The sequence below is a fragment of the Haemorhous mexicanus genome, chromosome 2 (genome assembly GCF_027477595.1).
Source record: "Haemorhous mexicanus isolate bHaeMex1 chromosome 2, bHaeMex1.pri, whole genome shotgun sequence".
NCBI classification, from domain to species: Eukaryota; Metazoa; Chordata; class Aves; order Passeriformes; family Fringillidae; genus Haemorhous; species Haemorhous mexicanus.
In genome coordinates, this window is record NC_082342.1 from 92,060,182 (window position 1) to 92,079,273 (window position 19,092).

Sequence of the window (19,092 nt, forward strand, 5' to 3'; positions counted from 1 at the left end):
TGCAATACAACTGAATTTAATTTTTGTCTTAGCTGAGATAAGAGGCCAGACTGTAGGGAGCACAAGGGAAGGGAGTCCATTAGAAACCAGGAGCTCCATATAAGCAGATATAGTAAAACTGTTTCCTGTCTGCACTTTTGCTAAAGTCAACAGAGTATGGACTCTGATGTACAAGGAGTGTTTTTCCTCCTATTTTCAAGAAAATTACTTCAACTCACTCCCCCTTGAGTTTCCTTTGCAAAATGTGGTTAAAATGGGCCTAAGGATTCAAAAACTGCTGAGGAGAGACAACAAAAAGACACAGATGCACAAAGTAAGGATGTGAATTTGTCTTCTGAAGCTGTAACAATAATAGGAAAGGAGAAAGAATAATCTGGGCCAGCAGTTCCAAAAATATAACATAAGTATCATCTGCAGTTTGAAAGTGGTATGCAAATAACATCTGAACAGCCAAATGATGTTTGTGCGTGCCACTGAGACTACATTTGTGAAAGCCTCGTGCAGAGTACAATCAAACTGAAACAAACCACAAGCATTTAATTTATCATAGCTGGCATGGCAAGAGCCTCCTCCCTAACACAGCACACTCTGACTGTCCTGCCTGCACCACACCAGTTTAAGGAGAGCCCTACTACGCCCTGCCAAGGACCAGCACGGTTTACAAGCTTCCTCAAGAGAGGTACCAAAATTGCACCGTTGTTACTTCAGCCGTGTAAGGAAAAAAACCAAATCCATGCTTCTAGAAAGAAAATATAGTTCAGGAACATATAACTGAATGGAGAAACTTCACATTTGAATTGAAGAAATGATAACATGCATTCCATGCAGCCTGAAAAGCATGGGAACACGGAGATGGAAGAGGATTATACACCTCTGCCTAGGTCCGTCCATAGCTCTGTTCAAAGCTCAGAACTCAATGCAGAGAAAGCTATTAGAAAAAATATTATTACTTAATATTTTTGTAGCACTTTTCATCTGGCAATTTTTAAGCAAGCAATAGATTAAGTAATTTACCAAGAAAAAGAAAAACATACATTGGCCTTCTGTGTGATCAGTAGCTTATACTTTCAGAGGAAAACAATTCTACTTTATTAAACTTTAAGGCCCGAATTTACTATACATTATTCACTGTTACATTTCAAGTTGGCAGCAAGGTAATCAATCAGGTTATTAGCTCCAAAATGCATTTATCAGTGCATTTTGCTAAGTTTCCATATTAAGAAAACTACAGAAAAACCTGGAGCTGTTAACATCTTTTTATCATTGGTTAAGAACTAACAAGTTAGGGCACTGTAATTGTTAAAAAAACCAAAACAAACCAACCTGAGAAAATAACCTACCTTCCAACTTTGCCACCCTGGATTATTCTCTTGCTAACAATGCCCAGTTAATGATTCTCTTTTATTTCAGTTCATCTGCTGAGATCTTTCTGAAATCATTTCCACCTACAAGAGGGCTTCCTGTTTGTGGGTAGCAGCACATGTCAACTTGGCACAGCTTTCCTTTTACACAAGAGCAAGATGCTTCCTTGTGTTAATACAGAAAGCTATCAAAAACATAAAGTGGCTGGATTTAAAAGCAGATTCCATAGCACTGGCCATCATTAGCATTTCCAGCCAGCAACATTATGCTGATCTGAAAATAAATCTTTTGGGACTATGATTTTAAGAATACGCTCACTGCAACAGAACAATTCCTATATTTCAGATATTTGGTCTATCTCTCTTCTGGCAGCACACTGATTTTTATTGCTGGTGAACTCAGACAAGAGACTGCTCTTTATAAGACAAAATACAAGCACAAGCAAATATGATGGCTGCATCCACTCAATTCAGTTCTTTTTTTTTTTTTTTTTTAATGCATAAAATGGGTACACAAATTTAGGCGACATTTAAACTTTTGGCAAATAGCTAATTTACCATATCAGTAAAATAAATGTTAGTAATTTTTGACTTGGGACACCATGGCAGTGAAGCACTGGAAAAATCAGGGATTCATCTTGTCTCCTCCTTTCCTTTAGTAGTAGGGAAATGAATTTTCAGAGGGGGATAAACTTTCTGTTCTCTGAGGTACTGAACTGAGCAAGGCTGGATATAAGAAAAAGGTGGATCTTTAATCCAAGTAAGCAGCTCTTTAATATGACATCTTGCTTTTGTAACTTCTTTATTAATCTTAACTGTTAGAAGAAAACACAAGTTAAATTGTGTGAGAGCATCTTGTGATTATTATATGTGCTCCCACAAATACAACTGAGACTTTAAATTAATTTTTCTTAACAGTTTCCTTAGCAGTTTCATATTTCTTCTATGCTCCACTTGCAGCTGGTGTTCTCACATAACTTACATAGCCAGGAGTTAAATAATCTCTTGAAAATCAAAAGTAGAATTATGAGGCTCAATACATCAGTAGTAAATACAGTAAACACTTGACAAAAGTACAGAGACAACTGGGATGTGGAACCAGTTCACTTTCGTACATCCCTAAAAGCTTCTGTCTAATTAGGTTCATTTTTTGACAAACAAGAATGGGATTAGATCAGCGTTATTGTAGCAGCCACGTGACAGAACCTAGATGGTTATATTTGTCAAGCATTTAATTAATTTCTAGTCTTGTACTGGCCTCTCATTTACAAAGCTCATGGGAGACTACATGACTTTCTCATGAGCAGTAATCATTATGTTTACCCACATGTCAGGGTTAACCTACAGTGAAACTGTCACCTTTACAAATACTTAACATTTCGAAAATGGCATTCTGTCTGGGAGAAGAGGAAGATCATAGCCCATTTGTTCTCCCTCTTTTTTCCTAGAGGGAAGAGGGGAGAAGTCAAATTCTGTATTATAGATAACAGAGACATAATTCCTAACATATTGCAATAATGTACTGAAAACATGATCAGGAAACAACAACTATAAGCCCCTAGTTGTTCATATGACAAATATTTCACTGAAAAGTGGAGCAACATCAAAAAGCTAGAAAACAAATGGTCATTCTCAGCTCTGCCAGTGTTGCAGCTGGTATTCACACAGGATTAGATTAATCCATGAGACACTTTTTCAGATCTTATCCCAGGTGTCAGTTAAGCAAGAAATCAGGCTCACGATAACCGAAGAGTTTAAAATCGCCTTCAAATCGTGCATAGAGGCGTCTTATGTCTCTCTTGCTAATTCCTGAAAAATACCGCTCTACTTTTGTTCTGTTGTACACTGTTATGCCTGGTGGGATTGTGGGGTATGATACCAAGTGGTCTATGCCAGCTGCTTTCAAGATATACGGAGCATCGTCCTCCAGGGTTTCATGGTGTCCGATCACACTGTATGTGATTTCACAGGGAGCACAAAGTTCCACATATGTTACCCAGTGAATGATGTGGTCACCAAACTGAACATCCAGCCATCGGTGATTAGGGTCCCCCAGGTAACGCACGAAATCCTCAAACTGCAGCCCTTTGGTCTCTGTGCGGTTCTTCCTGTACTTACGAATGATGCCAGGAGCAATTTCATGCCGGTACCAAGGTTCAAAGCGAGGATTGTGCACAAACTTGTCCTTAAACGCAGAAATAAGTCTTTCAAATGGATCTCTAACAATAAAAAACTTGAAGTATAAATTCAGTCTAAACAGAGGAAGAAAAAAATTAAATAATTAAGGAAAGTGTTTAGCATACACTTACAAAATGTATGTGAACTCTGACCACAGACGCAGCAACATGAATCTTAGAGCGCTTGTATCAATACTATAATTAATAGGACTAAATACAATTTCTGTCTTCTTACTAGCAGTTTTTACATACAGGACACAAAAATGGTTAATCCTAGTTTTCACATTTTATTCAAACTGGAGGAGTTTAGCTTACCTCAATCCATAATAAACAGGAGACAAAAGACACCGAGAGCTCCAAGTTAGATATTTGTAATGCTATGTGATCAAGCTCAAAAAACCAAAATGCATAAGGACATGGAGAAAAGTGCATTGGTGCAGCTAAATGCATATAGAAGGCTGCATTTTTCACTGGCAGGCAGTTAGATAAATTGCTGCTTAATTACAAAGACGTTAAGAATGGTATTTTATTTTGATGTTTTGTCATGCTTTCAACAATGGCTGAGAGCACCACTGAAACATGAGACCACAGTTTTCAACAGAATTTAATGTATTACTGTGGTACTGTAATATGTAATATTCTGTAGTCAGATTATCTGTAGGAGGAATAAATTGAAAACAAAGTTTATTTCAATAAATAGCTAAGAAAAGAGATTGAGAGCCCAGTCCTCACTGAAATAAGGATGGATGGACTGGACACAGATAGATTCCTCAGCCTGTACACCACTTGCATCGTACTTCAGATACTCCAGACTTATTCCTAGCCAGGCAGAGCTAGACAGAGGCCATCAAACTGAGTCAAGAGATCCACACCATCCTGCTTTCCACACCTAAAACTCTGGTAATTTTCAGATCCAAACCGAACCCATGTTACACACCTCCAGCATAGCTTCCATGCTGAGCAGAACACAGCAACCCAAGCAATAACGGATTCAACTTCATATTTCCTAACTAGGGCTTACCTCCAGGTGAACAGTTCCTTTCTGCAGGGCTGCTCACAGGGAGCCAAACAGATCCATGCTCTCAAGAATGCAGTGACCATACTTTCCTTCACACAATGGAGTGCGAAGGAAAAACACAATGAAGTGACCCCAATTCTCTAGGCACAGCTGTGATAAATGTCCTTGCGCCACTGCGTGCAACAAAAACCCTTGGGCTGAGCTCTACTAACACGTGACACATGTATAAAGGGCTGACTTTTCAGAATGGTGCAATGCACATAAACCCATGCAAGAACAGGCTTACAAGTGTCCACTGTCATCCTATATACTATTCTCTCCATGTTGCCACCCCTTACAGGGATTATATATGGCATAGGCTCTAGTAGAGATGAGAGCAGGCACAGTTTAAAATCTAGCCAAAGTGATGTAGAGGTTCTATTGCAGAGTATTTTTTGGGTCTGAAAATAACCAGAAGCACTTAAACAGGAAAACAAAGTGGTTCAGCTGAATGGAAAATATTCTGGGGCTAAAAAGCACTAACAATCTAAATCTAACCAGCTCAATGCCAGTAAGTCAGTCTGCCACAAAGACCATCTTACCTGTAGGCAGTAAGATTTACCATACAAGACATCAGGATGTTCTGTTCTGAAGGTCAGCTATCTAACAACTAGGTATGCACTGAATTACAGAAACCTTACACATCCCAGGGAGTTGGCCGGCTCACCTATCTATATCACAAATTACACTGGTGCTCTCCTTCAAAGCCAGTAGGAAGGCAGATACAGCAGCATCTATCTGTGAGGATAACAGAATAGTGCCATAATACAAGTGGTGGAGCAGAAACCTTGCTGCCCTGAGTTTCAGACGCAGACTTCAGATGTACCCTTGATTGCTCATAACACCATTGACCTCAAACCCCTCACACACTCACTGGCAGGGCCACTTACCGTTTTTTAATTTCAGAGTCACTGAAAGAGGACAAGCGTGGAAGGCCATTCTTCTCATGATCATGTACAATGTTTTCTGGGATCTCTTCTATGGAAGAAAATGCTCCTGGACAAATCAAAAGGAGAGAGCAAGTGATGCATTCAAGGGGAAAAAAACCAGTGAGTATAAGCAAGCATGTATGCCTTTGGATGACAGTTTTATGTCTCTTTTCTTTATTTTTACCATTGAAAGTTACTATGTTTAAAACTGTTAAATTATGAGAGATTCTGACTGCAAAGCTTAAAATGGTTAAAATTCTTCATCAAGGTCCAAGACCAAATGGCCCCAGAATTCCCAGAATGGCCCCAAAATTCTCAGAAAAGTATATTATACAAATTTCATCAGCAATTATGTCTAAGCCTGTAACTCCTTGCATGCCAGTGTCCCCATTCTCTTTCCCTCTGCCTGCACATACAAATGGAAGAAGACTTTCAGGATTAACTCAGAAGAAGGAACCAGTTTTTTGGCTGAGTTTCAACTACCAACAAAAATAAATGCTATGAGCTGCTTTTGGAACTGCTTCAATGCAAAAGTACTTTGCTTTCAGGATCCATAAGGTTTTTTTAACAAGTATGCTGTGCAGAAACAAAAACTCCAATCAGAGAATACTCCACAGATTAAAAGGCACTAAAATGAACAACATAAGTCTCCAGATACTCATTTCTGAAAGCACATGAGCTGACAAGAAAAACAACGTCACTTAACTCTGCTGCGTTCATTTTAGTATCCTGATCCTGGAAGGTTTAATGACCTTGAGAAACATCTCATGTGGCCCCCTGGGCTTTAGGCAAAAGCCTTCATACAACAGCATCGTTTCAGAATATCAACCTGCAACAAGCACAGGGTGCTACAAAACAAGCCTGTTAAGTGAAAGCCTCTACAGCCTTCTCATTTCCAGAAATGAAGTGAATAATACACACCACTCAGCTGTCCAGTTTTCCAATTTTTTTTTTTTTCCTGGAGGGGGCAGGGTTGAGGGGTGGGGAATGGAGTTGGATTTTATCAGTTTCAGGTTTTCAGTTGTATTTTTTGGTACCATAGGTGAATCACATGTGGACAACAGATGTCAGATGAGACAGCCTCACAGAGATCAATACCTTGCATTCATTCAGAGAACATAGTCAGTACAAGCAGTAGCAGAGTTAGCCCCTCCACAGTGCCACAGCTGCATTTCCCCCTCCTGAACCTCCAAATACCCCTCAGGTATTTAGACATGAATTATTCCCCCTCAAGTATCAGCCCTGCCTTCTGAGAATACCCAAAGAGGAGAAAGTTAGGTCAACCACAGCAGTAGCCTTCATCAGCAGATACCGGTGCACTGGCAGCTAAAGGCAAAAGAGACCAGTTTTTATGTGGAAGCAATTTTCTATCATTATCCAACATGACAGAACTAGGAAACTCAAGGTGAAAAGTTCCCTACTGTTAAGACATGAGTTATCCTCCACTCAGCATAGCCAATACATGCCTGCCCATCCTGAGGCATTCTTTGCATGTTATCTCTCAAATGCTGCTAAGAGCAGGTACTTCCAATGCCCTCATATAGCTCCATATTTAGTACTTTGAGTGTTGCTTTCATAGGTATTAAGAAACATGCACACACAGAGGTATGGGAATATCTGCTAGATTTTTAGCTCACATCCATAGATCAAGGATGAAATTAACATTGAAGTTTTTAATGTTAGTACTGCTTGCTAGAAAAGCTTTGCTGAGGGACACAGCTCATTTGCTAATTTTTCAAACACACTCATCCCTTTATTCCTCCTTTCACCATCTTTTATAAGATACCTTTGGCGACCAAACTATTGCGTTAAGCACCTCAGAATCTTTGTAACTCATAAGATGGTTCAGTGATAGAACACACACAAGATTTCAGCAAGACAGACCAAGAGGAGCTGCCAAGATTTAACTGGCTTTCTTCACGGCTAAAATCTCTAGTTAAAAGTCACTGGCCTTTAGCCAGAAATTTCATATTATTGTTACTTAGCAATTATAATACCTTGTCACACACTTTCAAATTCTATAATTTAGTGCACCTCTTCAAAGATAAGAAACCTACCTATTACACACATATTGGTACTCTGTCATGATTCAAATAACTTTGGAGCCAAGTAATTACAATACTTATTTTTACAGAAAGAGCAGGTCTAATTTTAAGGGGATATTTTGAAAGGACTAGAAACAACTGTGATAAATGAAAAGCTGAAATTTAGTATCAGTGTACAGAAATGCAAAAAGAATCCATTTCAGTTGCCCCAGTTAGAACAATTCTATTTCCTCCTCCTCCTCCTCCAAGAAACCCACACACCCACAGAAAAGTAGATACCATTTAAAACGATCAAGACTTTTTTCCACTGAGTGTTGCCCACTTTTGGCGTCTGACAAAACAGGATCTTGTGCTTGTCACACACAAATATTCTGTCCAAGACGAATTTGGAAACTGCAGTATGAGAGAGATCTCTCAATGCAGTGTCTCTGCAGACATTCCTGAGAAGCTCAAGTCTTTCCATATGAACCAGGGGCTGGCGGATCAGATTTCCTGAAAAAGCTTTTCCAGTTGGCTTTATGAAATGCAGAGGAGAAAGAAAAAAATAAAAGTTAAAGACTTTAGTTTTCAGATCAAATTATGAAGTATAGAAATCCCTGAACTGTGCACCCTAATGACTCCCAGATTAAAACATTGCCATGTGTTAACTAAAGGGATAGCCAACAGTTTGCTTCCTGTGCTGCTGCTGTACTTTGGTTCAGCTCTTAAGACATTGCATGGTAGTATATACAGTACTAAGAGCTTTTCCATACAAGAACTTAAGTCTGCTGCACAGCAGGAGAGCCTTATCTGTGTGGATAAGTTCCAGTTCAAATACTGGAACTCCCAGAGAATTTCAACAACCTGTAATAAAAGCTTCTGAGAGGTTAGGACAGGAATTCCAACATAAATTATGCTTTAAGCTCTGAGAAGATGGGGCTGACACATGGTGTGATTCTTGGGGACGTCCTGCACAGGCTAAGAGTTGGACTCTGTGATCCCTGTGGGTCCTTTCCAACTCAGAATATTTTGTGACCCATCTGGCTGGGAAAAAAACATAGGATAAAAGTTCTGTGTTGTGTTGTTTTCTAACACCTGTAGGCATCCAGTGTTTCCATTTATCCAAGTTGAAATAAAATCAGGTAAATAAAAATGTAAACAATGAGCATCAGTGTGACAAATAAAAGATGTATCACGATACCTCTCCCCAAAAATGGATGAGCTGTTTCACATGTCTGATTTTTCTGAGACTAAGAAAGGAACCACAACTACCTTTTGCCTCACAACTAGTGGAGTGAGAGGAAAAAGAAGCTTCTCTAATTAAGGGGTGATAGGAAAGTTTAAATTTCTACTGACAAATTTTCACCTTTCCACTAACTGAATGGCAATCCCCAATATCAATACAGACTAGGGGATGAACTGATTGAGACCAACCCTGCCAAGGACTTGGGGATACTCATGAGTGAAAAACTGGATATGTGCTGGCAGTGTGTACTTGCAGCCCAGAAGGCCAACTGCACCCTGGACCACATAAAAAAAGCACAGTGGCCAGCAGGTCAAAGGAGGTGATTCTCCCCCTGTACTCTGCTCTACTGCCACCTGGAGTGCTGCATGCAGCCCTGTGCATCCCAGCACAGGAAAGACATGGACCTGTTAAGGGAAGGTCCAGAGGAGGCCATGAAGACGGTCCAAGATGAAGCACCTCTCCTATGAAGACAGGCTGAGACAGCTGTGGCTGTTCAGCCTGTAGAGGAAAAGGCTCCAGGAAAACCTCACTGCAGCCTTTCAATGCTCACAAGGGGTTTGTGAGAAAGACAAAGTTTTTACCTGGGCCTGCAGTGACAAGACAGGGGTAATGGTTTTCAACTGAAAAAAACAGGTCTAGACATTAGGAAGGAATTTTTTTCTGTGAGGGTGGTCAGGCATTGGAACATGTTACCCAGAGAAGCTGTGGATGGCCCACCCCAGAAATGTTCAAGGCTAGGTTGGATGGGGCTCTGAGCAACCTGGGCTAATCAAAGGTGTCCCTGTCCATGGCAGAGGGCTTGGAACTAGATGATCTTCAACAGTCCCTTCCAACTCAAGCCATTATGTGATTCTATGATTTTAGGTACAGTGTCCAATCTACAGATGAAAAAGGAATTATTTTACTTTTTGTCCCAACCTTTCTTAAGGAAAAAAAAAAAAATCTGCTTTTTTTGTTTGTTACTCTTCTCCAATACCCCCTGCTCAGAATGTAATCTGAACAGTCTGTCAGATTATTTTCTCTGTTCAAACAATTCTTTCTGCATGTAACCAAAATTAATGTTGTTACTCTACATTTCATGCTGTCAGGAAGTCAAGAGGGAATTGTTTTAGATCCAGAAACCTTATTATCCTCTTCCAGTAAAGAAAGCTAATAAAACTCTCTCTCTCTCCTCCCATATATATATATACACCTTCCACTGAGTGTTTTTCCCAAGTATTTTGAAGGTAACTAACTTAAATTTTGTGCTTTTGAAAAATGAAACCAAAAAGAGTCAAGCTTATAAAGCTAACCTACCTTCCATGCTGCATCACAAAACTACGTTAAACACAAGATGACTTATGTACTAATGCAAAAAAAAGAGAAAAAAATTGATTTATCTCACTCTGCAACTGGTCTCAAATTTACATTTGTATAAAGGATTTTCAGAGTTTCATTGTCAATTTGCTGAAAGCACAGAACTGTGCATCTAAAAGATCAACTGGTATTGACTACTATTGTGTTCATGTTCTACTTTGGAAAAATGCTGAAATGTGAAACACAAAGCACAAAATACGAAGAAGAAATTGACAGTGATTAAAAGAAACAGAGAGATTGGGCAGAAATCTAAGAGAATGGAGCAGACACAGGCTTGCCCTCAACAAGCACAAACCTGATCGCTATGGCAAGACAGAACACAAGTAATCCAAAACTGCGCCATTATATTAAAAAGGCTAACAAAAACGACTGTCCTGACTTGATAAAGGAGTACTGTAACAATTTTCTCCTAGAAATGGAAACACATTAAGTTGAATCATTCAGATGAAACAAGACAGCAGATTACTGTAACAAACCAGCTTTGTGAAGTTAAAATGAATTCTGTCGGCTCTACCTAAATAGAGCAGTCTGAATAAATAATTCCTGTCTAGCGATTCATTTTAACAACAGGAAGCCCTTCCTTAATCTCTTCTTTTCTTCTATCTTTAATACACATAACCTTTATCTCAACAGTATGCACCTGGAATTCTTCAGGCCAATGTTTTTCCTCTGGCACATGTACCTCCTCCACTTTTGTCACAGCTGTCAGAATCAGTGGCTCTTGCTTGGCACCATAGCCTAAAGAAGGGAGAGAGATAACAGCATTACAGAAGGTGAGGGGAAGGCAACTCTTTCTGCTTTACAACTAAAACACATGAACTTTACTTTCTGTATTAACCTTACAAAACACTAAGATTTGTTTCTACCTGGAAAGGTACTAGGCAAGACAGACACAGACTGTGAATATTTTAAAGGATGTACTCTGGGAATTTTGGATGCAACTTCATTTGAGTTTTATCAGATAAACATAGCCATTATATTTTACTTGGGTTTTTTGGTTGTTTTCTTTGCTTTTTTCTGAAAAGTGCACAGAGACATCAAAATCTTGAATCCAAATACCTCAATTGATAGACAATTTGGTATAACTACATGGCCCTGTGCATAGGAGATTATTTTTCAATGAACTTGCCAAAGCACATCCAAAAAAACCCCTTAAATATATCAGGTTCCTCTCTCCCCTTATACTAGTAAAAATGTTTCTTCTTTTGTAGGCTATTAAACTTACAAGAAGAAAAGTGTCATTATGGACACCCTTTTATTTCTGTGGTACTCTAAGTAAGCACCTATAATCAAAAATAAATAAAGATCCCCTCCTTCCTTTATTACTGGATCAATGGCCTTCCTTAGAGATTCTCACAACAACAAACTCAGCTAATACTCTTTTTCTTCTTTAGTGATTTTAGGACAACTAATAGTTTGAGACCAAATTAAGGCATGTAAGGAAGAACTCATTTCATCTTTTGCATTTAGTATGGTAAAAAAAACCAAAAAATAACACAGGCTTTTAACTTTAGTCTACACAGTGCAGAAAAATCAAAAATAAATTGAAGTAGCTTTCCCTAACTACAAAGCAAAAAGAACATGTTTTCTCCCTGAAAATTTATTTCCATCCATATTGGATTACTTTTTCCTTCATATAGATTCTTCTATGAATAATGTTTCCTCATCTGCATCCACAGGGGCTTACTGTTTCATGGTTGAGAAAATGTGTGCACTGCCTATGTTCTTTTCTTCAGGGAGTACTCTACTCTGCCGACACTGGATTTTAACAAAGGGCATGCATGGAAAAGCAAGTTAATACTGAAAGCAATGGAAGCATTCAAGCATTCAGGAACTGTAATTGTTGCTGTGCACAGACTCGCTTCATGAGTTCTGTAAAATACAAGTAATCTGATTCAGTGAAAGAGCATCTAAACTATTTTTTCACTATCATTGTGTAAAAGCATGCCTGTAGATGCTACTAGGAATGATGGACAGAAACTTGCTCCCTAAGAAGTTCCTACTGCTTATGTACCCAAGCCATCAGTAAATGGCTTAAACAATAGAACATTGATTCATTGAGCATCTGCTGGTTTTATTCCATCTGCTAGGAAGACACATACAAGTAAGAAAAATTTCTGACAAGTTATATTTTATTAAGTCTAGAAGAGCTTCTCTAGGATTTGCCATCCTGTTTGGACTTCCTCCAAAATTCTGTTGGTATAGTCAAAGTATTTCCCTTAATCAGTTTTATTACAAACACTCCAACACATATATACACTTAACTATAGTCATGCCTTTGTAGGACCAGCTTAAGAATTTATGTATCATCTGCTCAGAGAACTATTCAAAAGGAGTGGAAGATTCAGCACAGGAAAAAAAAAAAAAAGAAAAAACTTGGCAAGCCAAGATAATAGAAAGCAAATTAATGCAGAGGCTATGCTCTAGCAATTATTTTTTTTAACTACATTTTAATTTTCCTGACAAATTCTGATGAAAAGAAACACCCAAAGAATACCTGAGCTGGAAATCAAGAGTTGGCATAGGGTGAAATACTGGAAGATATAACTACTAACATAAGACTAACTGATTTGCAGATGTACCAGGACAGAACAGCTGGGTCCAAGGAAAGCTAAGTTAGTCTACATTTCTCCTTTGACTTGCTGAATAAATCTTTACATAGATGTGTATTATTTATAAAGGTACACCTAATGTATTTAGACATTATCAAGTTATTGAAAAACACGGCACAAGTGTCAATACTTCAAAAGTTACATATTTTTTGCATGTCTTAGGAAGATGCAGAAACAGATCTCTTAAGACTCAAAGTCATATCATCACCTTCACCCAAAACTCTCAGTAGGGTGGCTTTGTAAGAGCAGCTCCCCAGCAGACACAAAAGTAACATGCTGTGTGGTGTCATCAAATGGCTTAAATTCCTCATCATCTTAATAACATCTCGGCTGCTTAAGCTGAGCAAAAGCCTATAAGCTGTTTACAAGTCAAATAGCAGGGGATAAAACTGAATGCAAGAAGCAGGCCAGAGGTGGCTAGGCAAAGTGCACTGCAAATGAAATAAAACTTTCCATAAGTTTTACATAATGCCTCAGCCACAAGACAAGCAGTGACAAAAAGACAGAAGCTAGTATCATGTGAAATGAACTCTTCAGTACCCTCCGAGTCTCTTCTGACTTTAAACAGGTAATAGTGCTCTGTTGTTTTTGCACATAACTTCTACCCCAGTAGATCACAATACTGAAACTAAATGTAATTGGAAAAGCAGACTTGCCAAGACAGTACTGCCAAACATGATCCCTTCTGTTCTTAACCACCAAAAAAATCTCCTGTGATGTTAGATTTGCAGACTTCTAGCAAGATAAAGAGGCTGAATATCAGCACTGTCACTTCCAGACATTTAGTTGTTCTGTTCTCAGTCTTGCTGAAGAAGTGATAACATGCCAAAAACTACTTTCATAGAAAAGAGTATCTTTGTGAAGCACTATTCAATTTTCTGTTCCACATCAAACATTAAAACTAAACTTACCATCTGGGTCTTTAAAAGTCAATGTGATAAACTTGCTAGCAACCATGAACATGAATATCACCCAAAAGCATGCAGCTAGCAGCAGCCACTGGTGGTGCATGTTGTCAGATGTGAGCCATATAAAGTTGGCACTTCCTATTTGAAAGAGAAAAGATTGACACATTAATTATTTTTATTACAGTTTAGAAAAAATACTTTCCATACCCAAAAATAAAAAACTTTAATATGTGTGTCATAAAACATAGCAGTAGATTCCACGTTTAACTTTTTGCCCATTCAGCTGTATTTTTAAGCAACATTAAGGCTGAGACAATGTAACCACTGGCTGCTATCAAAGGGAGGCTTCACTCCATCACCCTTGTTGACATTCCCCCCTCCTGCTTGTGCTGGGAATAGCACTGTGTCTGGCTGCTTGGGAGATAGATCAAATGCCCCATTTTTTTAAAGAAGAGTTTATTTTTTGATTCAATGGCTCTCCTACAGCCCATTGTAGGAGAGGAAGGGAGACTGAAGAAAGCTGTGCTCACACTGGTAGATGTAACACTAACACTATACATGTTAACCCAAGTCAGCTTATGACATATAACATGGACTCTTCCCCGGCCCAACCTACAGAAATTACAGGCTGGAAGCTACCAAGTTTAAACACTAAGCTTAAGCTGACCAGATATTTTTCAGTTTTCTTGCAGCACTGCCTACTACATGTAGCTGTATCCCTGCAGGTAAGCCTCAAAGACAGAACTTCTCAGGAGTGCAGGAAGGGTTACCCAAACAATTGAGACTGCAGTTTTAATGTGCAAAGAAACCACCCACAGGAACTGACTGAATACACACAGTTCTAGCCTGATTTTTGAAACTGCTATCTTAATAAATTTTCTTCTATGACTATAAGATTAAATATAAGGAAACCAACGATAAAAGAGATTGAAGTTCCCAGCCACTACAAGAAATGGAAAATTTTAGGCTGTATCTTTAGCTGAATTTCCAACTTCTGATGGGCAATACACACAGGGGTAGACACCAGGTATCTGTGAAAGCTCCATGGCAAATAAAAAAATAACCCACATCCAAAACATACAAAAATATAGCACTATTGTCTCTACTGTTGCTGGAGAGATAAGACGCCAGAGAGGCTGAACTCAGGTGCTGAATAGAGTGAATGCTTCCTTTTGAGAACACATGCAACACAACATCCAAGCATTTAACCAAAGAGGATCTAACACAAAAATCTCATACAATGGCATCCTCACAAACATCCTATAACTAGCAATAGGATCAAACTCAGTCCTAAAGTAGCCACATGCAACTTCAATGAGAGTCATGTCTGCATGGTTTGTGATCACAATTTCTATACTTGCATTTAAGTGAATTGCCAAGGAATACAAGAAATGCACTCATTCCCAGTTATGAGACAAAAAAATGTTACTTAACAATTTTAAGGAAGTGTTTATTAAGTTTCTCAGTCATATACCAGTATTTCACTTTCTTCATTCCCACAAAGTTTCAATAACAGAAGTAAGCCTGGTTTTGATGTTGTTTCAGCACTGTTTGCAGTGTTACCTGCAACATCACTACGACTGCTACAGGTGCCAGTGCTTTTCCAACTAGCTTTTGCCTTCCAGCAATGCAAATGTTTCCAGGAAGAATTCTCTCCATAGCTGACAGCAGTGAACCATCTTCAGGATATACTAAAAATCTGTGCAGGCAGTCAAGCAGTTCAAAACAGACTTGGGACCCAAATGATGTATGCAAAGTGGGTAAGAGGATGAAAAGAACTGAATGTCTCCAGTTAAAGGGAAAAAAAAAAAAAAGCTAGGATGGCAGTGTTCAGGCCTACTTTTATCTTCTTAGTGTGACATTTTTCAGCTTGGCTTCTGAAAGTTTCTTTCTCTCCCCTCTCTTCTTTCATGAGTCCATTTTTAAGTACTTCTAAAAACACCACACCTAGGAATCAACTGTGTTTTGGACAACTACAGGTGCTGTGACCTCTACTAAGACAATGTTTGTCATCTCCTGTTTTTTGCTGCAATTCCCTTGCTGAAAACTGATCATGCAACACCCCAAACATGTTTATTCTTCACGATCTGGAAAACTGTTGACCAGGAAATACAAATATCATAGGAATTCCATCAGACTGGCCTCTTTTCAGCTAAGTAGTTCAAAAGTTATTCCCATCCTACCACTGCACTAGTGCAAGCCTGCCCTAAGATTCATGCTGAAAACCACCAGGTCTCAAAGGTCCTCATTTTTCAGTCTGCCATGCAATGCACCGTCTTCCACTTAAGCAATGAGATTAGTTACCTTTACTCTCAGACACTGCATTCATTTCCAGCTCTCACAGAAGACAAACATTCAGATCTGATATCAAGACACAGAACTGTAGCAATGATATTTTGTACTTTTTAGGTAGCTCTGCTAAAACCGTGAGAACTGTTCAACATTCAAAAACACTGAATGCAGCAGACTGACAAAAGCTTGCAGAGAACACTCTGCAGGAGGAAAATCTCTAACAATCAGCTATGGACTTTTCAGAGGTATAATGAAAAGTCTGGGCCAAACCTCTCTGTCCAACTCAGTATATTTGTCCTACATAAAGCAGGGTAGAAACAGCTTCCAACATTCATAGCATCCCTGCTAGTCTGCCCACTTCTGTAACGGTGATGGATGCACACCATTCAGTAAGGACTATTGATCTATATCCCTTTATGTAATTTATGTATTGGATTTCTAAGAAATTGTGTTAAATCACATGGGAAATGCAGTTCCTGTGTGCTCTGACCTGAATGCAGTTAGTGGAGAGAGGACCCAGCTGCCAGGTCCCATGCTGCAGGGACAGGAGAGCATTTCAGCCACTCACCTACAAGCAGGACAATTCTCACCTTAAGGACAGGGCTTAGAGAGCAGGAGGGGGTCAGAACTGCAGCCCCATCCACAAGAACCACCACTTTTATCCTTCAAGACGTGGAAGCTGAGAGGAAAACATTAAGCAGTTTTGTACACTCTTTTTAATGTGCACATGAAATCTGCAACCACACTCATGAATGTACGAGTCTTGTCAGAGGATCTGTCATGATGTAGTTATGATGTTACTACACTGTTACTTCTATTATCCTAAAATACATCGGCATCAACAGCTCATCACTGATCTCAAGATGGAGAACTATTCAAAGTTACAAACAGGAGTACCTCAACCATTATGCTCACTTAAATGCAACGATCAGTACTTAAAAAAAAAAAGCAACATGTTTATGTTTTTTCTCTGCCTCTACCTTAATATTTTTATTGTTTCCAGATAGGGCAATTGCATTTTCTGTTTTATCTCAAACTTTGCTGAATTTCTGTTCCCTCTCCTGCACTTATTTTCTAGTAAATATAGGTACTAGCTTCTGGTTTTTCTCTTTAAAAGGCTTCTTCAGCTTCCAAGACAGTCTTCTATTTCTTGTTGTCTAAAACACAATTTTTCTTTACAAGTAGACAAAAGCAAGAAATATGTTGAAAGTTTAGTCCATTTTCTCACAATTAAATATACAGCTCTCCGGTTAGTTTCTCCCTCTTATTGCAATTCTACACTTTTTAGACCCACGAGATCTCAAAACTCCAGTCCCCACCCATTCCTCTGTCCTTCCATCTCAGGGCTACCACAAAGGCAAACTGTCACATAACCCTCAGATTAGCCAGAAGAAGGGTTTTGCATGAGAAAAAATGGGATCACCAACACACAACACAAACATGAACCAAAGACCAAGACACAGTGTTGCAAGCTTGACCCGAGGCCCACAAGTAACCTGTCTGAATAAACACTCATTCTCTGCAGAAGACTGCTGTCTTCAAGTGAATGATGGGACAAAGGGTGAACGATGTAAGCAGCATTAAAACTCAGTGCACAGTCTCTGGCTCTGCAGCTTATACTGCCTGCACAGGGGCTCCTTGGCAGGACAGTCCCTGCACGCATCGTCAATGGCAGTGACACGTCAGGAGGCTCAAACTCCCAACTGCTTGCCCATCAGCACCTGATGACTCACATCACTGGAAATGGAACTGGAAAGGAAGGCCAAGCAACAGCTAACTGGGACAACCTATTTCATTTTCATCAATGCTTCTGGCCAATTTGTTCTACTTTAAAAAAAAATTCAGACTAACATATATCACAGACGCTCCTTTGGCAAGTTGTGTGGTGCTACTTAATGCTCTGACATACATCGTAACAGGCTGGTTCTTTCCTAGAGCTCGCCTCCTCCCGAGGGCACTAGCAGGCCTGCGTGTCGGCTCCTCCAGCTCCCGCTGGGGCCCGGAGCGCTCCCTGCGCACGCACTTCACCTGTCAGCGGGATGTGAACCACGGACCAGGGCAGCAGCAGCGCCGGCAGCCGCTGCGTGAGCCACCTCGGCCCGGGGCAGGCCCGGCGTGCGCCCCGGGCTGCGAGCGGGACCCTGCCTCCGCTCCGCACGCCGTGCCCGTCTGACAGACAGCAGCTCCACTCCAGCGGGCACCCCGCGCTCGTCACTGCTGGCAACGGCAGCGTGCAGGCTTCAGGGGTGCTCCATTCATTCCGTAAGACCAGAGCGATCCCCGCGAAGAAGAGGGGACAGGGCCGTGGTCGGACCGGCAGGGGACGAGCCGAGGCAATGCCCAGCCCCAGTCCCAGCCCAGCTGCGGGCGCAGGGACCTGGGATGAACCGGCATAAACTTTTCCCGTTCTGGAGGAGGACGAAGCTGGGCGGGCTTCCCCTCACCCGGCAGAGACGTACAACACAAGCCCGCAGCGCCCGCTGGCATCCCCGCCCGACCCGGGGTGCCGGAGGATCCTGTGCCCTGGGCTGGCGGCCGCCAGGCCTCCCCCCGCGGCCCTGCCCGGCCCCTCCCCGGCTTACCGGCCCTCCAGCGCCGCTGCCCGCAGCCCCGGCCCGCGGCGGCGGGCTCCCGCCTCACTCGGCGGCACGGCCGGCCCGCTCGGGCGGCCCTGGCTGCCGGCGCATCCCCCCCGCCCGGCTGCGGGCGGCGGCGGCGCCTCCCCGGCCCCGCTCAGCCCCTGCCGCCGCCGCCGCCCGGCCCTGCCGCCGCCGCCTCCATCTCCTCCCGGGGCCGCGGGCAGGCCCCAGCCCCGCCGCCGGGAAGGGGAGGAAGGTGAAGGCCGCCGCGGGGACGGCCCGGTTCGGCGGCGAGAAGACGCAGCGCCGCACCCGGCCGCCCGAAGGCGGGAGGGAGGGAGGAATAGAGGGCGGGCTGGGCAGTTCTGCCCTCCCCTCCCCGCCCCGCTTCTTCCCTCCTTCCCCTCGAGCGTGGCGTTGCAGCCGGGCTCACGAGTATACTCTTGTGTGCGTGTGTTTGGGTTGTTACGTTTGGGTGTTTTAACTGTTAAAATATCTTCGTAGGTCACTAACGCTCGTGTTTAAGAAAAATATGTGCATCTGGAAATTAC

The 19,092-nt window shown here is 41.2% G+C and overlaps 1 protein-coding gene across 1 annotated transcript; it reads right to left on the bottom strand.

Moving 5' to 3' along the window:
• Positions 1 to 18,867, bottom strand: CHST10 (carbohydrate sulfotransferase 10). Its single transcript, XM_059839513.1, has 6 exons — positions 18,545 to 18,867; positions 13,674 to 13,808; positions 10,791 to 10,888; positions 7,849 to 8,083; positions 5,486 to 5,591; positions 1 to 3,613 (listed from the first exon to the last, which is right to left on the bottom strand). The coding sequence occupies exons 2-6, from the start codon at positions 13,771 to 13,773 to the stop codon at positions 3,076 to 3,078; spliced, it is 1,077 nt and encodes a 358-aa protein (XP_059695496.1). The 5' UTR covers positions 13,774 to 13,808; positions 18,545 to 18,867; the 3' UTR covers positions 1 to 3,075.
• Between the last annotated feature and the right edge of the window lie 225 nt (positions 18,868 to 19,092).

Bases quoted from the DNA above. Each gene is read 5' to 3' on its own strand.
- CHST10 (XM_059839513.1), bottom strand. From the start codon at position 13,773: ATGCACCACCAGTGGCTGCTGCTAGCTGCATGCTTTTGGGTGATATTC. The intron at 10,889-13,673 runs GTAAGTTTAGTT...TCCCTTCTTTAG, and splicing joins GACTTTTAAAGACCCAGATG to GCTATGGTGCCAAGCAAGAG. The intron at 5,592-7,848 runs GTATCTACTTTT...TGATTTGTCCAG, and splicing joins AGTCTTGATCGTTTTAAATG to GAGCATTTTCTTCCATAGAA.